Source organism: Aedes aegypti, chromosome 3 (genome assembly GCF_002204515.2).
Source record: "Aedes aegypti strain LVP_AGWG chromosome 3, AaegL5.0 Primary Assembly, whole genome shotgun sequence".
Lineage (NCBI taxonomy): Eukaryota > Metazoa > Arthropoda > Insecta > Diptera > Culicidae > Aedes > Aedes aegypti.
The window spans coordinates 53,610,165-53,625,761 of record NC_035109.1 but is presented as its reverse complement, the minus strand read 5'-3'; the positions used below and the strand labels follow the sequence as shown (position 1 = coordinate 53,625,761).

Below are 15,597 nucleotides of genomic sequence, written 5' to 3'. Positions count from 1 at the left end.
GCGTTTTTCGATAACTGGTAAAATTGCCTTAAAGAGTACCGTAAGGACGCCATTCACCGCTCATTTAACAACATTTCAACACATTAAATTCTGTCAAAAATCGGTTTTTCGATACTTTTCGCAACTTTTTGCGCTAGACGCAAGATAAAACATTTATTTTTGTAGGAAAGAAGTTGAAATGTGAACAACGTATAATGGTATCGAATAACATGTATGCCAATGATACATGTTTAGGGTGCCATTCACCGCTCATCCTATGTATGAGGCTCTATATACACAACTAGTTGGAATTACTTTATTTTCACTAGCTGGTTGTTATCTTTGTACTATAGTACAACAACATATGAAAGCATGGCAGCTAAGAAGTATTTTTCGATCTGCCATAATTAAAACATTGTTCAACTCATGTTTATCGCCATAAAAGCCTAAAATTATTTTTTTATGAATTGTATATAATATTAAATCATGTGAATTTCATTCTGATACAATCCATTCTGGTATACTAATACATGTTAATGACTTTCATTACGAAAATTTGTTCAGATTTTTCAAAATAATTCAATGAGCGGTGAATGGCTTCCTTACGGTACTTGCTTGGAATTGTGCAAAATAAAAACTTTTCAACGCGAAAGCAAGATTTCCATATAAAAACCATCAGCAATTATCGTCTTCTTCAACTGCTTATTGAGAAAATACAGAAAGACTTTGGCTCGGCACATCCCACGAGCCACTGTATTTTAGATCAACGGTCAAGGCTTACTGAAGTTGCCTGAAAAATTTGTTTTGTCATTCTTAATCTCCCATATAACAGATTAGCTAGATTCGTCCTGAATCAGGTTGTTTTGGAACATCTCGAATCATTTCCGTCGGATTCCATTTCTGCATTATCCAAAAGATGATCATCTGGGTCTCTCATGACTGGGATTCATGACTGTAAGCGAATTCCACATCATGACGTGTGTTTTGAGAAAGCATTCAATCCGTTGTTTTTTTTTGGTGATCCATCCATGGACATACTATCCATAACTCGCTATACCATATCTCGATATCGAGTTATAGAATGTATAGTAAATGTGGGTTTTCATGGATACCTCGATGGTCCCTTGAACCAAAGTTACCCTGATGTTGTGTTCTTTAACATGATATTTCCCTAACTCGATAGTCGCCTTAACATCGAGTTACGGAGAGTTGACTGTACTATAATAACTACATTTTTACGGCCAAGGAACATAAATAGCAAATGAAACAACCAGTACATTAATAACAATCAGTATTTAAGTAGCTGTCAAACGAGCCGATTCAAATTCAAAACATAATCTCTAAAAAACTATTTTTCGTCATATTTTACATGAATTTGTAGTACAGAACAGTTGCATCCTTCAAATGCTTAAATTAAACTACTCTTAAGCCAGCTCTAAACTGCTAAGAAGCTAAAAGCATATTACAAAAGCAATCTTAATTCTTTACGATCTTGCTAAACTTTACTTCATAGATTGCGTTTTTAATGAAAATTACTTACGGGTATTAAATTAGTTACCGGTATTAATGTGATCCCTCAACGGGAGTGGGCCATTTGGCATAAAGCCATTTGGCATAAGGTCATTTGGCATAACGCCATTTGGCATAAAGGACATTTGGCATAACGGACATTTGGCATAATTTCAATATATTTTCTGTACATATTTAAATTGAAGATTTTAGCATTTTATTACTGTTTCATTTTAGTAACAGCTGAAACTGTTTTATAATAATTTATTTATTCTCTTCTCTGGCAAGCTGCCGAAAAAGCACAACAAGTGCGGTATGAATCCTTCAGAAGATTCCGGTTAAATCATACCACCGAATTCAATCGGATTGTAAACTTTGTAGATGTATTTTATACGACTTATGTTGACTTCCAACGATCTCGCTTACTAATAGACGAAATACCGATAAAGGAAAAATGGTGAATTTCTTTCTGATTTTATATGCTCAGGTGATGACTTTTGAGCATGTGTGAATATTCAATAAATATGGATTTATCTCATTTCGTCTATTAGCAAAATCGATTTTGAACGAGATAGAAAATATTGCTGTGTGCGTTTGAAATGCAAATATCAAATGCGGGAAAACCAAACGCGGTAAAATTTTTAATAAGGAAGGCGTAGTCAAAGAGTGATTTTCTTTGCTATGTTGGCGGTGACATGGATCATATGGTTGCTAAGTATCCTTTGGCTACTTTGTGTTACCGCATTTGCAGCTCAGTTATACTGGATTTCCACGTCAAATGCAAACAGCAATATCATCTTCTCTTAATTTTGCTCAGAGATACTCGAAAGACTGCAAAATCATCAGGTGGGAAGAATCATTTTCTTCAGGTGCTCATAGTTGAGATACAAGGCACACAAAATATTAAATTTTAAGATGAAAAACTCAAATAACATGAAAACCATAAGAAATACAACTATGGCAATGTTGTAGCAAATGATAAGTATTAAAACTTTGTAGAACTTAGTAGGCCAATAAATCGAAAAAATAAAACACTTGAGAGCAACGATTTTTTAATTAAAAATACTCAATTATCGCGGCTCTTAAGCAAATCGTTTGCAGAGTTGCTCGCTGTCACTATCCACGCCAAAAACTTGCTGATTTGTACAGGCAGACTGCGATACAATACGGATCATTCTATATCACATCAACATCATGCTGTCTACTCGCCAATGCATTGATGATTGATAGCGATAGACTATGGATATCAATGATGGGTTAAGTTCAATTTTAAATTAAGCAAATAAAATGGCAACTTATCAATACGATATTTTCGATAAAGCTGCAGATGAATTGAAACTATGTGTTGGTCACAGAAGAACAATAATAGCTTGGGGAAATGTCACTTATTCTTCTTCTTGGCATTACGTCCTCATTGGGACAGAGCCTGTTTCTCAGTTGGGACTCAGCATGGCTTTGCTTTGTAGCCACGGACTCTAGCAACTCGGCTAAGGAAGGGCCCCAGGGAGGAGGAGAATTGTCACGTGATCACTCATTCTGAATTGATTATAATCTAGAGTGCGATGTCGCATCACTGCTTATGGTTGCCAAATCAAAGTGATATTGATAGCTCGCAACTGATATTAATAGTTTATGTAAATCAGCCACACGCTGTTATGACTGATATTGAGCAACACTGATCATTTGCTACAACTTTGCTGAACATACCAACTCACGATTTGTTAAAATAAAGAAGTTGGCCTATACCTACTTCAATCTTGTAATCATCGTAAAAAAATTTGGCCGAATGCCGTTTGGCTGAATCATGAAAATAAAAATCAAATAACACCACCTCTGATATGTAGGCTTCATAAGTGTGACCCGATAACTGATAAGCTAATTAAATTGTTGTTTTTCATAATGTGACGGGACGTAATTTTTTGTCACTCTATAAGAGCTCTAAGAGAATGATAAAATCGACCCGTTAATTCAGGACGAAGTTGTGAACTCCTCACATTGCGTCAAGACTCTGAGGTGACGGTTAATTCGCCTCTGGAATACCAAAGATGTAATAAGGTTTCAAGTTTTTTATTGATTTCATCAGATTTTTTTCTTTCTTTTGCACATAGGCTATTCATTCGAGTTATACTATTAAAAATACAGGGTGGCAATCAAACCGGGAAAACGGGAAAAGCGGGAAAAATACGGGAATTCGATTCTACCGGAAAAAAGACGGGAAAACCGGGAATTTGAAATGGATACCGGGAAAATCATGTTGAACGACGTACATTTTTGAGCTATAAATATACAAACCAGAAGTTGTGGAAAATCTTTACACTATGCGTCTTAAACATGTTTCACTTTGCTCACAAAATCGCTAACCAGGATTTGAAATATTTTTCAAATCTTTCCACTACTGCCAGAAATAACATTTTTTGAACTTTTCTCAAACTTTTTTGACTTGATGTTTCGAATCAAGGTTCAATCATTTTTTTTCTTAAAATCAATCAAAGTATCTAATTTATCATTCTTTAAAAAAAAACGACAAGGAAATAATAAATAAAATATGCTTCTACATGTGTGGCTTTGTTTAATTTTCATCTTAAACTTCACACTAAGAATAAATCACAGATTTCTATGCGATTTCGCCGAAATCTCAACAGCAGAAATTATTATTAAAAGCAGCCTTTCTGGCGCTTTTCTGACAAATGGTGATGAACTAGCCGTAGGCGCTAAAAATCACCTTAATAAAGAACGAAAAAACTAATCGTTCGGTGATATGTAACCGTTCGTGAAGCTAGAAAACGTTCAGCTGTCAAAAGCACCGAAAAGCTGGGTGTTATTTTTACAATTTTTCTGTGGATTTTTTGTTCAATTTCGTAGATTTTACCATACGTTTCAGTAAGTTTTAAATTTCCGGTGATGACTTGTTTCCATTATTGGCATTTTATAGTTCTTCCGCCCAAATAGCGCGAACAAAATTGATGATTGAAATGAAAGCATTCAACAACAGGAGCTATTTGGAATCTAAACTTTTTTCGCAGTTGTAAACATGGCCGCCTAATGAATTCACTGATTATCAGTTTGAATTTCGGTATATCGCAAAAAGATGGACTTTCACCGAACTTTAAGTTAATTTTTCACAGACTTTTGTAAAATTTTAACTTTCACCGAATTTTCAGTGAATTTTTGACAATTTACCTATGTTGAAACCGCTGTTGTTCAACAGAAAAAAAAGTTGAATCATATTTCACAATACGAATTCTGTGGATTATTTAACAGATTTTTATGTTTCATCCTAAGTGTGTTCTTTGCTTTATAGAACTCTTTATTTTCATGAAGAAGAAATAGAAAGATTAGAAATTGAGTTAAAATATCTTCGATTAGCTAAATTAAAAACCGGGAAAATTTTAGTGATTGTACCGGGAAAACCGGGAAAAAAGCGGAAATTTCAAAATAGAAACTTGGTGGCTACCCTGAAATAGTTCAGCTTATATTTTAATTGGGAATTTTACCTTCTTTAAATCATCGAAAATTATTTGTAGTTGTACTGATAAAACTATTATATGCATTACACTTGCCTAAATTTTCATAAGAGATTTTTCCTTCTTTTGTTCATAAGCTGTTCTTTCAAGAGTGAAGTATTTCTCATAATTATTCATGTTAAAGCTTATAATAAGGGTATCAGGGTTAATATGCACCCCAGGAGTAAAACGAGTTTTCGGGGATTCTACAAATATTTTAGAAAAATTTATACATTTTTCTGGAAGTTGGATTTGTAAAATTGCATGTTGTGGGTCACTCCTATCCGCCCTTGACGATTTTTTTTCCATTTTTTTTTACAAATATTCATAAAAGGCACCGTGGGGTTGTTTTGCCTCAAGGGTGCATATTACCCCAGATTCCCTTACGTCTTATTCAAAACACATTTTTTTACCTCAACTTGGGTGAGTGTCATTCTCCTCCTGCTTGCGTATAGCAATAAACGACTCGGGGAATATTTAAGTCAAAGAAACCAAGACTTGTGGTTGCTAGAGCTATGACATATATTACTTAGTACGATCCGAGGGATCAAAACAACCAGATCCAGCAAAAGGACGAATAAGTCTTAAACCTTTGTGGTTACTGTCAAAATCTAACTACAAACATCATGAATTATTGCTTACATTTAGGATGTTCTTCTTTCAGTACGAAATGTTTCTTGAAATACTACTAAAAAGTTAATTATGTGTATGTTAATGATTGTGTAACCTTATTCATGAATAAGCTGAATAAGTTCTTTGAAATTCATTATAAATCCATGCTAGTTCACTTTTGTTTTCAATTTCGACCGAACGGCATTCGGTCAAATGGCATTTTGCCAAATGACCCGGAACCGAAAATTCTGAACATATTATCAGAAGTAACTATGGCTCTAAAATCAATAAATCGAGACGAAAACCTCATGTCCGTCTAAATTAGCTTCCTGGACCAGTGTGCACTGGTTGATCGGGTTCGTTGGAACACGAAATGTTATTTAGAAGATAATTGTAGTAACAATGTTGCTGCATTTTTTTCTTCTGTTTTACAAAGTCATTACCTTGTTTTCAGTTTTTAATTTCAAATTAAGAAAATTGCGTCGCTGATTGACACCCTAGTTCATCTTCTGTTATCCTGTTTAGTCATGATATTTATCTAGAGATTTACCCTTCTTTTAAACATAAGGTATTCTTTCGAGGGTTATGGCTATAGCGATTCGACGCGTTATTTTGGAATTTGCCCTTCTTTTTAACATGACTTTTTCTTTTGCGTAATATTGCAACAGTTTTTTCATATAGAAAAAGGAATATCTGAATTATTATACCAAATAACCCTTACTTTTCAGATGGTTTGATATTATGCCAATTGATTCTTACTTTACACATGCCTTGATATTATGCCAAATGACCCTTTATTTTCACATTGTTCATAATTATGCCAAATGACCGTTATGCCAAATGGCTGTTATGTCATATGTCCTTTATGCCAAATGGCGTTATGCCAAATAACCTTATGCCAAATGGCTTTATGCCAAATGACCCAGACCCTCCTTCAACATATCGTTCATATAACAGAAAGAATAGAAAAAAAGAGCAGCACCTAGTAGTTACGTCGTTCGTTTATGTCAACTTGAAAATCGAGCATTCGTAACTGATAGTTTCATTTAAGAGGAAGTTGAAAATTTTAGTTTCTTACTGCAAACTGAGAATAGTGAATGGCATGTTTCGTTGAAATTTGTTATATATGTGTAATTGATTCTAGCTTTGCAATTTTGTACATTAAGTTTATCATGAGATGAACCAGCCTAGGGCTGAAAGTCTCAATAATCAAGAAAGAAAAATTAAGTTTATCAATGAAACATATACAACTTAAATATAGGCAAAAATTATCAACATCTATCCATAATTCTAAGGGCCGATTTCTTCACCTTCGCTTAAGCCGTAAACCACGTTTACCCATATGATTAAACTAGGTTTAAGGCCTAAGCGGGGGTGAAGAAACCGCTTAAGGTACCGTGGGGCAAGTGGGTAATGGAATTCGCATAGGTAGTTGAGATTCTTTCAATTCTAGAGACTTTAAATTGAAACAAATGAGGTTGTGTATATTTTTTAGCTTGACTCCCACCATATATAAGCAGCATGCTGAAATTGATTTTTATGGAAAATTAAAGAAAAAAATACAGAAAAAGTTTTTGAAAAATGTCTCCTTACTTTTCACTTGCCCCAAAAGTGGGGCAAGTGAAAAGTTTATCGTTTTGAACAATAAATTCAAAAACAAACAGTTATATTCACGATTTCTATTAGCTTTAACATTTGTTAAGGCTTCCCAATGAACAATAACATAAGTAACATGTAAACAAAGAAAATGTTATCCTTTTCACTTCAATTTTCTTCTGTTTAGTTATGTTAGTTCAAATGATTCGACAACATTATAACTGCAACATTTCCAATGTTAGTTCTTACATTATAGGACAGCAATTGCATTTCTGCTCTGTAGAATTTCCACCGCTCGTTATTTGTTTTTGAAAAAGTCGGATATGACGTCGGATAACTCTTCGGGAGAAATCAAACGGAATCCTTCAAAAACGTATTTAGGGTCTTTTTTATGTGGATAGACCTATACCCCATTTTTATGTTTTGAACTAGCTTTACATAGACATTCCACGAGGTTTCTGTGTGTTCTCTAATATTGCAACTTTTCAGTCAACGTCTTCGTTTTAATTGGCTGCCCGAAGTAGACATATTGATATTGTAATGTTTGGCAACATCTTTTAGAGAATTTGGATTTCTAATAGCTTTTAACGCTTGAGTATAGTGTTTCTTGAATTATCAGCACGTTATGTTTTTCTATGATAATTGCGAATCATGTTTACTTATGACTACTTAAAGAGAAAACACAAATTCAACCTCTAATGATAAACTTTTCACTTGCCCCGCCTGATAAGAAAATTGACGGTGTTTAAATTTACTTATTTTTAGGTCTACGTCGAAATAATTCTAAAACTTTTTTTATTGCAGTTTGAAACTGTCACTGAGGACAACTAAGAAGTGGTACAGGAAATTATTTTCCGCAACTTTTTTCCACTGAAAATATTAAAATAAGATTGTACGTCGCCAACTTGTTACGGAGTAACAATTGACAGGTTAACAATTTTTCACTCTATTATGCAATAATGGCTGAAAAATCTCAGAAATCTCTTACCTATCGTAATGTTCTCAATGACCTCAAAGGTTTACGCATGAGTTTAAAACGTTAATTCACATATTCAGTAAAATATATGAATTGTTTTCACTTACCCCATTTACCCACTTGCCCCGCGGTACCTTATAAGAGTTATAAATCCTCAAAGTTAAAGAATGTGGAAATAATGTCAAAAGAAGCCCCGTTTAACGGTACTCGCATAACAGTCTCGCTACGATTTTTGTGCATTTTTAGGCAAATTTTTAACTTGAATTCAAAAGAAATTTATTAGGTTTGTTCGTGAACTCAACAAACAGTGATATGTAGAAATATAACACATTTTAGGCCAAATAAAGACTCAAAATGGAGCGAAATTGTTTTCACATTTCAATCGTCTTTTTCTCAGTATGTCGTTTTCCAACATGGGACTGTTGTGCAAAGAGGGGCAGTGAAGTGTTAATATTGCGAGGGAAGAAACGAGGACAATCGTACCAACCGTGCTATTCAAGGAGATAGACAAAATCGTTGGGAGTGGCGTAGCTAAAAAAGTTAATTCGCACTCCATTGATGTTTGTGGTCCTTTTCCTAGGATTGAACACAGTCACCGCACACAGTCATTCTTCTTTACGTTCGAATGCTATTTCGATCGAAAGCCTTTTCGCATTGCACGGTGTACTATATAGGTGTTATGCCGTGGATCCGCCGTAAACAAGAATGAAAGAGTATTTTTCCCCGTATGTCCCAGATCACGGAAATATTGACTTTTTAGTGACCACTTAGAAAAAGTGACTCGCTACCAACTCTGCCAACGGTTTTTAGGGCGAGATAATTAGTTTATGCTAGAAGTCCACCACGTATCTCCTACGCAGAGTGTATCCTTCAGTGTTATAAAAGCTCAATGTTCCGTCGAATCTTTTCGTTGTATTCGGTGGACTTATTACATGTGGTACAAGGAACAAGTATACCAAATATATCAAATTGATTTGAAGCAAACATCAACTTAACACTTTTTATGTACACGATAAATTAATCCAAAACAATCCTTTTGATCCGTCTGTTATTTACTGGATTTGTTGACTGACGTCACGTTCGATGTAAACATCCGGTCGTCCTCTAAAAAAATCAATGTTTGTTAATTAACTGAAGTTCTTTAAAACATGAAAATACACTCGAAAGATGTCCCAACCATCCGCTAAAGCGCTCAACGGCTACGCAAGTCTACGATTGCCACAGAACATCACACAGCGTTTTATCCAACCAGGAACTTTCTTTTTAGTTCAAAGTATCCTTAAAAAACATTAACTTCAGTCGTAAGTTTTCACTTTTAAAGATAGCGATCTTCAAATGTATTTCTCCATACCAGGAAACAATCCAGTGTTCTTGCTGTTGGTGACAAATTCTTTATAATTAAACCTTATAAACGATCTTCCTTGAACTGTTGAGACAGACCTCCTTAGAACTGCATACGGTGCGGGAACTGGTTCGACCGGAGCGAGAACATCGACTTCAGGTAACGCTGGACCACTTTGCCGTCCTTGTGCTTCTTGATAGCCTTCAGCACGGCATCGTCGACGGCCTTCTGGTCGGTCTTGCGCTGCTCCGACGGAACGTACTTCTCGACCTTCTCGGCAAAGATGTCACGCTCGGTCCGGGAGTTCTTCTTCTTGGGCTGGCGACGGAAGTAGGTATCGTTGATGTGTTTCGGTACCTTGTAGTCCTTCAGGTTGACCCGGGTCTTGGTGGCAATGACGTAGTTCTGGGAGATACGACGCATCGGGCAGCTGTTCAAGGCAAATGGTCCAGTGACCAGGAGCAATCCGGACTTCAGGGCCTTCAGCAGGACGACACGCTTTCCCTTATGGCGACCGGCCAACAGGATCAGGATCTTACCCTTCTTCAGCGTCTTGCGGATGTTGCGCTTGTGGTTGCGGAAGCACTTCTTTCCGGAGCGCTTCCTGACCAGGGACTTGGTTGGCAAGAAGCTCTTGTTCTTCTTCAGGAGAACCGTGCGCTCACCTCCATTCTTAGCACCGCCGATCTTCTTCACAACAGTAATGGCGACCTTCGGCTTTTCGGCACGCACTCGCTTCACATTCTTCAGGGAGAACAATTTCTTCTGCACACGTTGCTTGCGCTTCAAATAACGACGGACTCCATCGGTCAGCGACCCGGTCTTGGCACCGGCGGACTTTTTCACTGTTTTTTCGCCCTTTTTGGCCGCGGCGGCCTTTTCCTTGGTCGGGGCCATCTCAAAACACGTGTAAATAAGTGAAACACACTCGTAGAAAAGAACTCCCTTTTGAGGTTACGCTTCGAACCACTGACACCGATGTTGTGGCGGCGCTAGCGTCGCGAAACGCATGTCACTTTTGACAGGATTGCGTTTGCGTTTCGGATTCTTGCAGTTTGGGGGACTCGGTCAACTAGTTCGAATGTTTGTACAAGAGAACATAATTTGTTAATCGGGGTAAAAGGTTCATAAGAGCAAGCTTAAAGGCCCAAACGCAATGATAGCGGAACGGCAACGGAATGCGGAACCGGTTCGCCAGCATGAACTATAATCAGCTTGTCTACTCAGTGTTGATCCAATTTCATTCGTTGTCAGCTCAGTCGAGATGTTGTGATTCATGCTGGCGAACCGGTTCCGCATTCCGTTGCCGTTCCGCTATCATTGCGTTTGGGCCTTAACGGTGCGCGACTAAACTAAATTACATGGCGCAGCATCATTACGCTGATCCGTACCGGGCGCTGCTAACCGGGGTAGCAAAAAGACAGCGCTGCTTTCGGAAAGCATCGGGTGAGCAAATTTAGCTGCGCGATAGTTGCGCTGCTATTCGATTTGAATGAATTCAAGCATAAGGTGGAAGATCTGAGATTCTGGTAGGAGTTTTGGAAATCTGATGCGCCTGAAGTGGAAATTACAAAGTTTTTGGGATTCGGGTAAAACTTCAAGATTTTAATAAGAATACTAGGAATCTAATGCAATTATTTGAAATCCGATAGAAGTTTTTGAAATATTCGATTCCTCGTAAGATTATCGATTTCGGAGAATTGGGTTGTTTAGTGAAGAAAAATTCACAGTTTGCTGCAGCTTGATCGGAAGAGCACAGCATTCTAAGTATAACACGATTTTATTGCACTCCATTATCTCAATGTTGATATTATAAATGATTAACAAAAATTTCAATCCGTTGACTCAATGACGTTTCAATTTACACAATGACAGTTCGTCCCGAAGTAAAATTTGTCGAGGGGTGATTCAAAAGTGATTTCCATACTAATTTCAAATGTGTTTTTAAAATAGTTCCAGGTAACGGAAAATTGTGAAACTTTGGAATCTAGTTCAATTTTTAGCGTAGATTCAGAATATGTAAGAAAATTGATACCCCTAAAGAAGCCAATTCTGGGATTTTGGGATTCCACCCGGAATACTTGGGATTCCACCCGGAATACTTGGGATTCCACCCGGAATACTTGGGATTCCACCCGGAATACTTAGGATTCCACCCGGAATCATTGTGATTCCTTGAGATTTCAACCGGATTAATTGGGATTCTATCCGGAATACTTGGGATACCAACCGGAATACTTGGGATTCCCCCCGGAATACTTGTGATTCCATCCGGAATGCTTGTGATTCCATCCGGAATACTTGGGATTACACTCGGAATACATGGGATTCCATCCGGAGTATTTGGGATTCCACCCGGAATACTTGTGATTCCACCCGGAATACTTGGGATTCCACCCGAAATTCTTGGGATTCAACCCGAAATTCTTGGGATTCAACCCGAAATTCTTGGGATTCCGACTGAAATCCTTGGGATTCTGATTGAAATACTTGGATTCCACCCGAAATCCTTCCGACTGGAATGGGATTCCGATTGAAATTGTTGCTGTTCTAATGGGAATCCTCGGGATTCCGAATGGAATTCCCGGCATTCCGAATGGAATCCCCGGGATTCCGAATGGAATCCCCGGGATTCCGAATGGAATCCCCGGGATTCCGAATGGAATCCCCGGGATTCCGAATGGAATCCCCGGGATTCCGAATGGAATCCCCGGGATTCCGAACAGAATCCCCGGGATTCCGAATGGAATCCCCGGGATTCCGAACGGAATCCCCGGGATTCCGAACGGAATCCTCGGGTTTCCGACGGGAATCCTCGGGTTTCCGAAGGGAATCCTCGGGTTTCCGAAGGGAATCCTCGGGTTTCCGAAGGGAATCCTCGGGTTTCCGAAGGGAATCCTCGGGTTTCCGAAGGGAATCCTCGGGTTTCCGACAGGAATCCTCAGGATTGTGATGTCAAACGTTTTGGTTATTCCGTTCGGAATCCCAAGGATTTCATTCGGAATCCCAAGGATTTCATTCGGAATCCCAAGGATTTCATTCGGAATCCCAAGGATTCCAGTCGGAATGTCAAGGATTCCAATCGGAATGTCAAGGATTCCAATCGGAATCCCAAGGATTGCAGTCGGAACCTTAAGAAATACGGTCAAATTTACAATATTTCTTGTAAGTTTTGCAAGGATTCCAATCAAATTAGCATCCAGTCGGATTAATAAACAATCTTAAAAGTTTCCGTTGGTATTCTAATAATTCCGCACCAGAATATAATAGATATTCTAGCAGAGTTCCATAAATTCCCAACCAAAACTGATCCCCATAATTTTCACAACCCAATGTGATAACCCAAAAAGCAACGACTGGTACGGAAACGAGTTACTAAATATGGTAGCGACCGGTGTGAGAATGAGTGACTAAACTAAAATGACAACTCTGTGGGTGATCATTTCACTCACCCAAATAGTGGCCCCCGTTAAAGATGCTCTAAGGCAATCAATGAGGCAGCTGCGATCAGCTGGTGTTTTGTTTACCATGAGCTTTTGACGTTTCGTGATCGGAGTGACTGATTCGATTTCAAAAGAAAATGTCAAGCTCTGATAACACTCGCATGTTTTGTTTATCCTCTCATTCGGTTGCATGCACACTACCCGACCAACCAGTCTTCATAATTGGGTCCTAAAATTTTTAATGAAATCTTGTTTTTATTTAATAACACGAAAAAGCATGTTATTGTAACTACTTTAGCAATTTTTCCCGCTCAAATAATGGCTATAACATGTTTAAACTTTAATTTAAAAATTTGGTTCATAAATGAACCTTGACACTTTTGATCATGTTTGACGTTTGCTTAGTCGACAAAAACACCACAGGGGTTTTAGTTCGACCACTGGGGTTGTTCCTATCTGACATTTCGTAAGGGACACGGAAAACAAAATACACCCAAAATTTGAGTTTAAGCCAAAGGATGTGACAAAATCTAAAAAAATGTTTTTTGGGCTTAAACCAACGGAAAACATTAGAAAATTGAGTAAACATGTGTTTTTGGCCTAAACTTAAGCGTTTGGCACTAAAATTGGGACAGGGCTTTAGGACCCTATTCTTTATAGATCTTTGACCAACGATGGCGATCGCTAACGATTCAAAACGAATCTATATCGATCGCTATCGAAAATCACTGACTGGTTGACCGGGTATTAGCTGTCAGTCCTATCGAGGAAAGTGCTCAAGGATAGCCTTATTCAGGATGAGTATACCGCTGTCTTACTCAATACAGGACCAGATTAACGGCCTAACTGACAAATGTAAACAAACTGAGTTTTATTCACCTAACAGTTTATTTGATAAATTACAATCATATAATGCACGTCTGTTCCTTAAAAATAACGTTTTTCACGAAATAAGTGAGAAAAACATAAGAGTTACTTCACAAATTTCATAACACTGAAGGGGGTGGGTGGGTATCCTCTTTATGTTACGGTTCATACAAAATTTGTACAATGTTCATATAGAAAGCGTTATGAGGGGGTTGGTGTTTATCAAAAGTAACTATTTTCAGCTTTATAAAATATGTGAATGAACCCTAAAGGCGCATTTGATATTTTCTTTCGATACGAACTCTGATGTCAATGTTGCCCATCTCCCTCCCCCTGCGGTAACCGGGCGCATTTGAGATTGAGTGTGGCAGCAGGGCGCATTTAAAACTGAGTCTGCAGAAGGGCGATAGTGATGAAGGTTCGTGTGAAAGAGCGTAGCAAAACGGCGAAGTTGATGATAGTCAAACCAGAAGGACGAGATCAAAAGGCGCAATCTCGCTGCTATCAAACTGAAGGAGACGAAAACTCAAGGGGCGCAACAATTCTATATTTTTTTTTCTATCTTTATTAACGAGATTTTTAGCCCTGGGCTAGTTCATTTCGGGACCAACGGCTTTACTTCCCTTCCGAAGGAAGTCGTCACTACTGAAATTTTTAGTGACTATCTCGGGGATGGGATTCGATCCCAGGTCCTCGGCGTGAGAGGCGTGTGTTCTAACCCCTACACCAGGTCCATCCCCATCATAATTCTAAATTTTGATGAATGGCGCATGATGGATTTTTATTTATTTTAACATGTTATTCACAATATGTAAATAAATTAAATGCTTTGTTACAAAAGTAATATAGTAATGGATCCTACAAAAAAATGTATCATGCGATTAAATCAATCGGCAAACATAATATAAAATTAAAATTACATCCGCCAAACACGACTTTACCGAGGATGTCTTCTTCTTCTTTTCTGGCGTTACGTCCCCACTGGCAAGCATGGGAAACATTCACTCGAATATTGCATTTATCTCGCTCACATCCACAAGCGGTCAAGAGCGAGATTGCCGTTTCTCCGACCAAGCTGAGTGTTTCAATTTCCAATGCGCTTTCTTCTTGTTCGCCGAGCGACAAGTTAGACAAAAACGGCAACAGAATGATTCACTACCGACTCCTTGTGCCGAAGGCATCCGATTGCTATAGCGAATGATTCTTTACATTCCGATTCCGCACGAGTGGCATTCGTATTTGAGAGCTGAAGAGCGTTCACTGACTGGTAATACACAAGGCGAAATGTTTCAGTGAACGCAAATTCTGTACATTTCGCAGGAAGCTTTCAGTGGTCGGATGGCGAACCCGTTCTTTCGTGTGTCCAATCTAAGAGAGGATAGGTGCTCTCTCCGCTCCGTATATCTTTTCATTTTCGGTTTATCTCAATCGTTTACGATTCGTCGGGATTGCGCTCACCCTAGTAGCGTTCGCCAGTCATTGAACATTCGGTGGCAGCAGATACTTTGCAGATATTTTATCGGTAGCGTTCGGGTGAGTGAGTGAATTTTCCCATGCTTGCCCACTGGGACAGAGCCTGCTTCTCAGCTTAGTGTTCTTATGAGCACTTCCACAGTTATTAACTGAGGGCTTACTATGCCAATGACCATTTTTGCATGCGTATATCGTGTGGCAGGTACCGTAAAACGGGGTAACTTTGATAATGCGGGTAACTTTGATAGTACGAGACCCACAACATATTAAACGAAATAACGAAGTTTCTGTTAATCA

General features: G+C 38.2%; 1 protein-coding gene across 1 annotated transcript; it reads right to left on the bottom strand.

Annotated features, from left to right (window-relative positions):
• Positions 1 to 9,469: 9,469 nt before the first annotated feature.
• LOC5570244 (60S ribosomal protein L6) lies at positions 9,470 to 10,497 on the bottom strand. Its single transcript, XM_021849255.1, has one exon. The coding sequence runs from the start codon at positions 10,412 to 10,414 to the stop codon at positions 9,620 to 9,622; it is 795 nt and encodes a 264-aa protein (XP_021704947.1). The 5' UTR covers positions 10,415 to 10,497; the 3' UTR covers positions 9,470 to 9,619.
• Between the last annotated feature and the right edge of the window lie 5,100 nt (positions 10,498 to 15,597).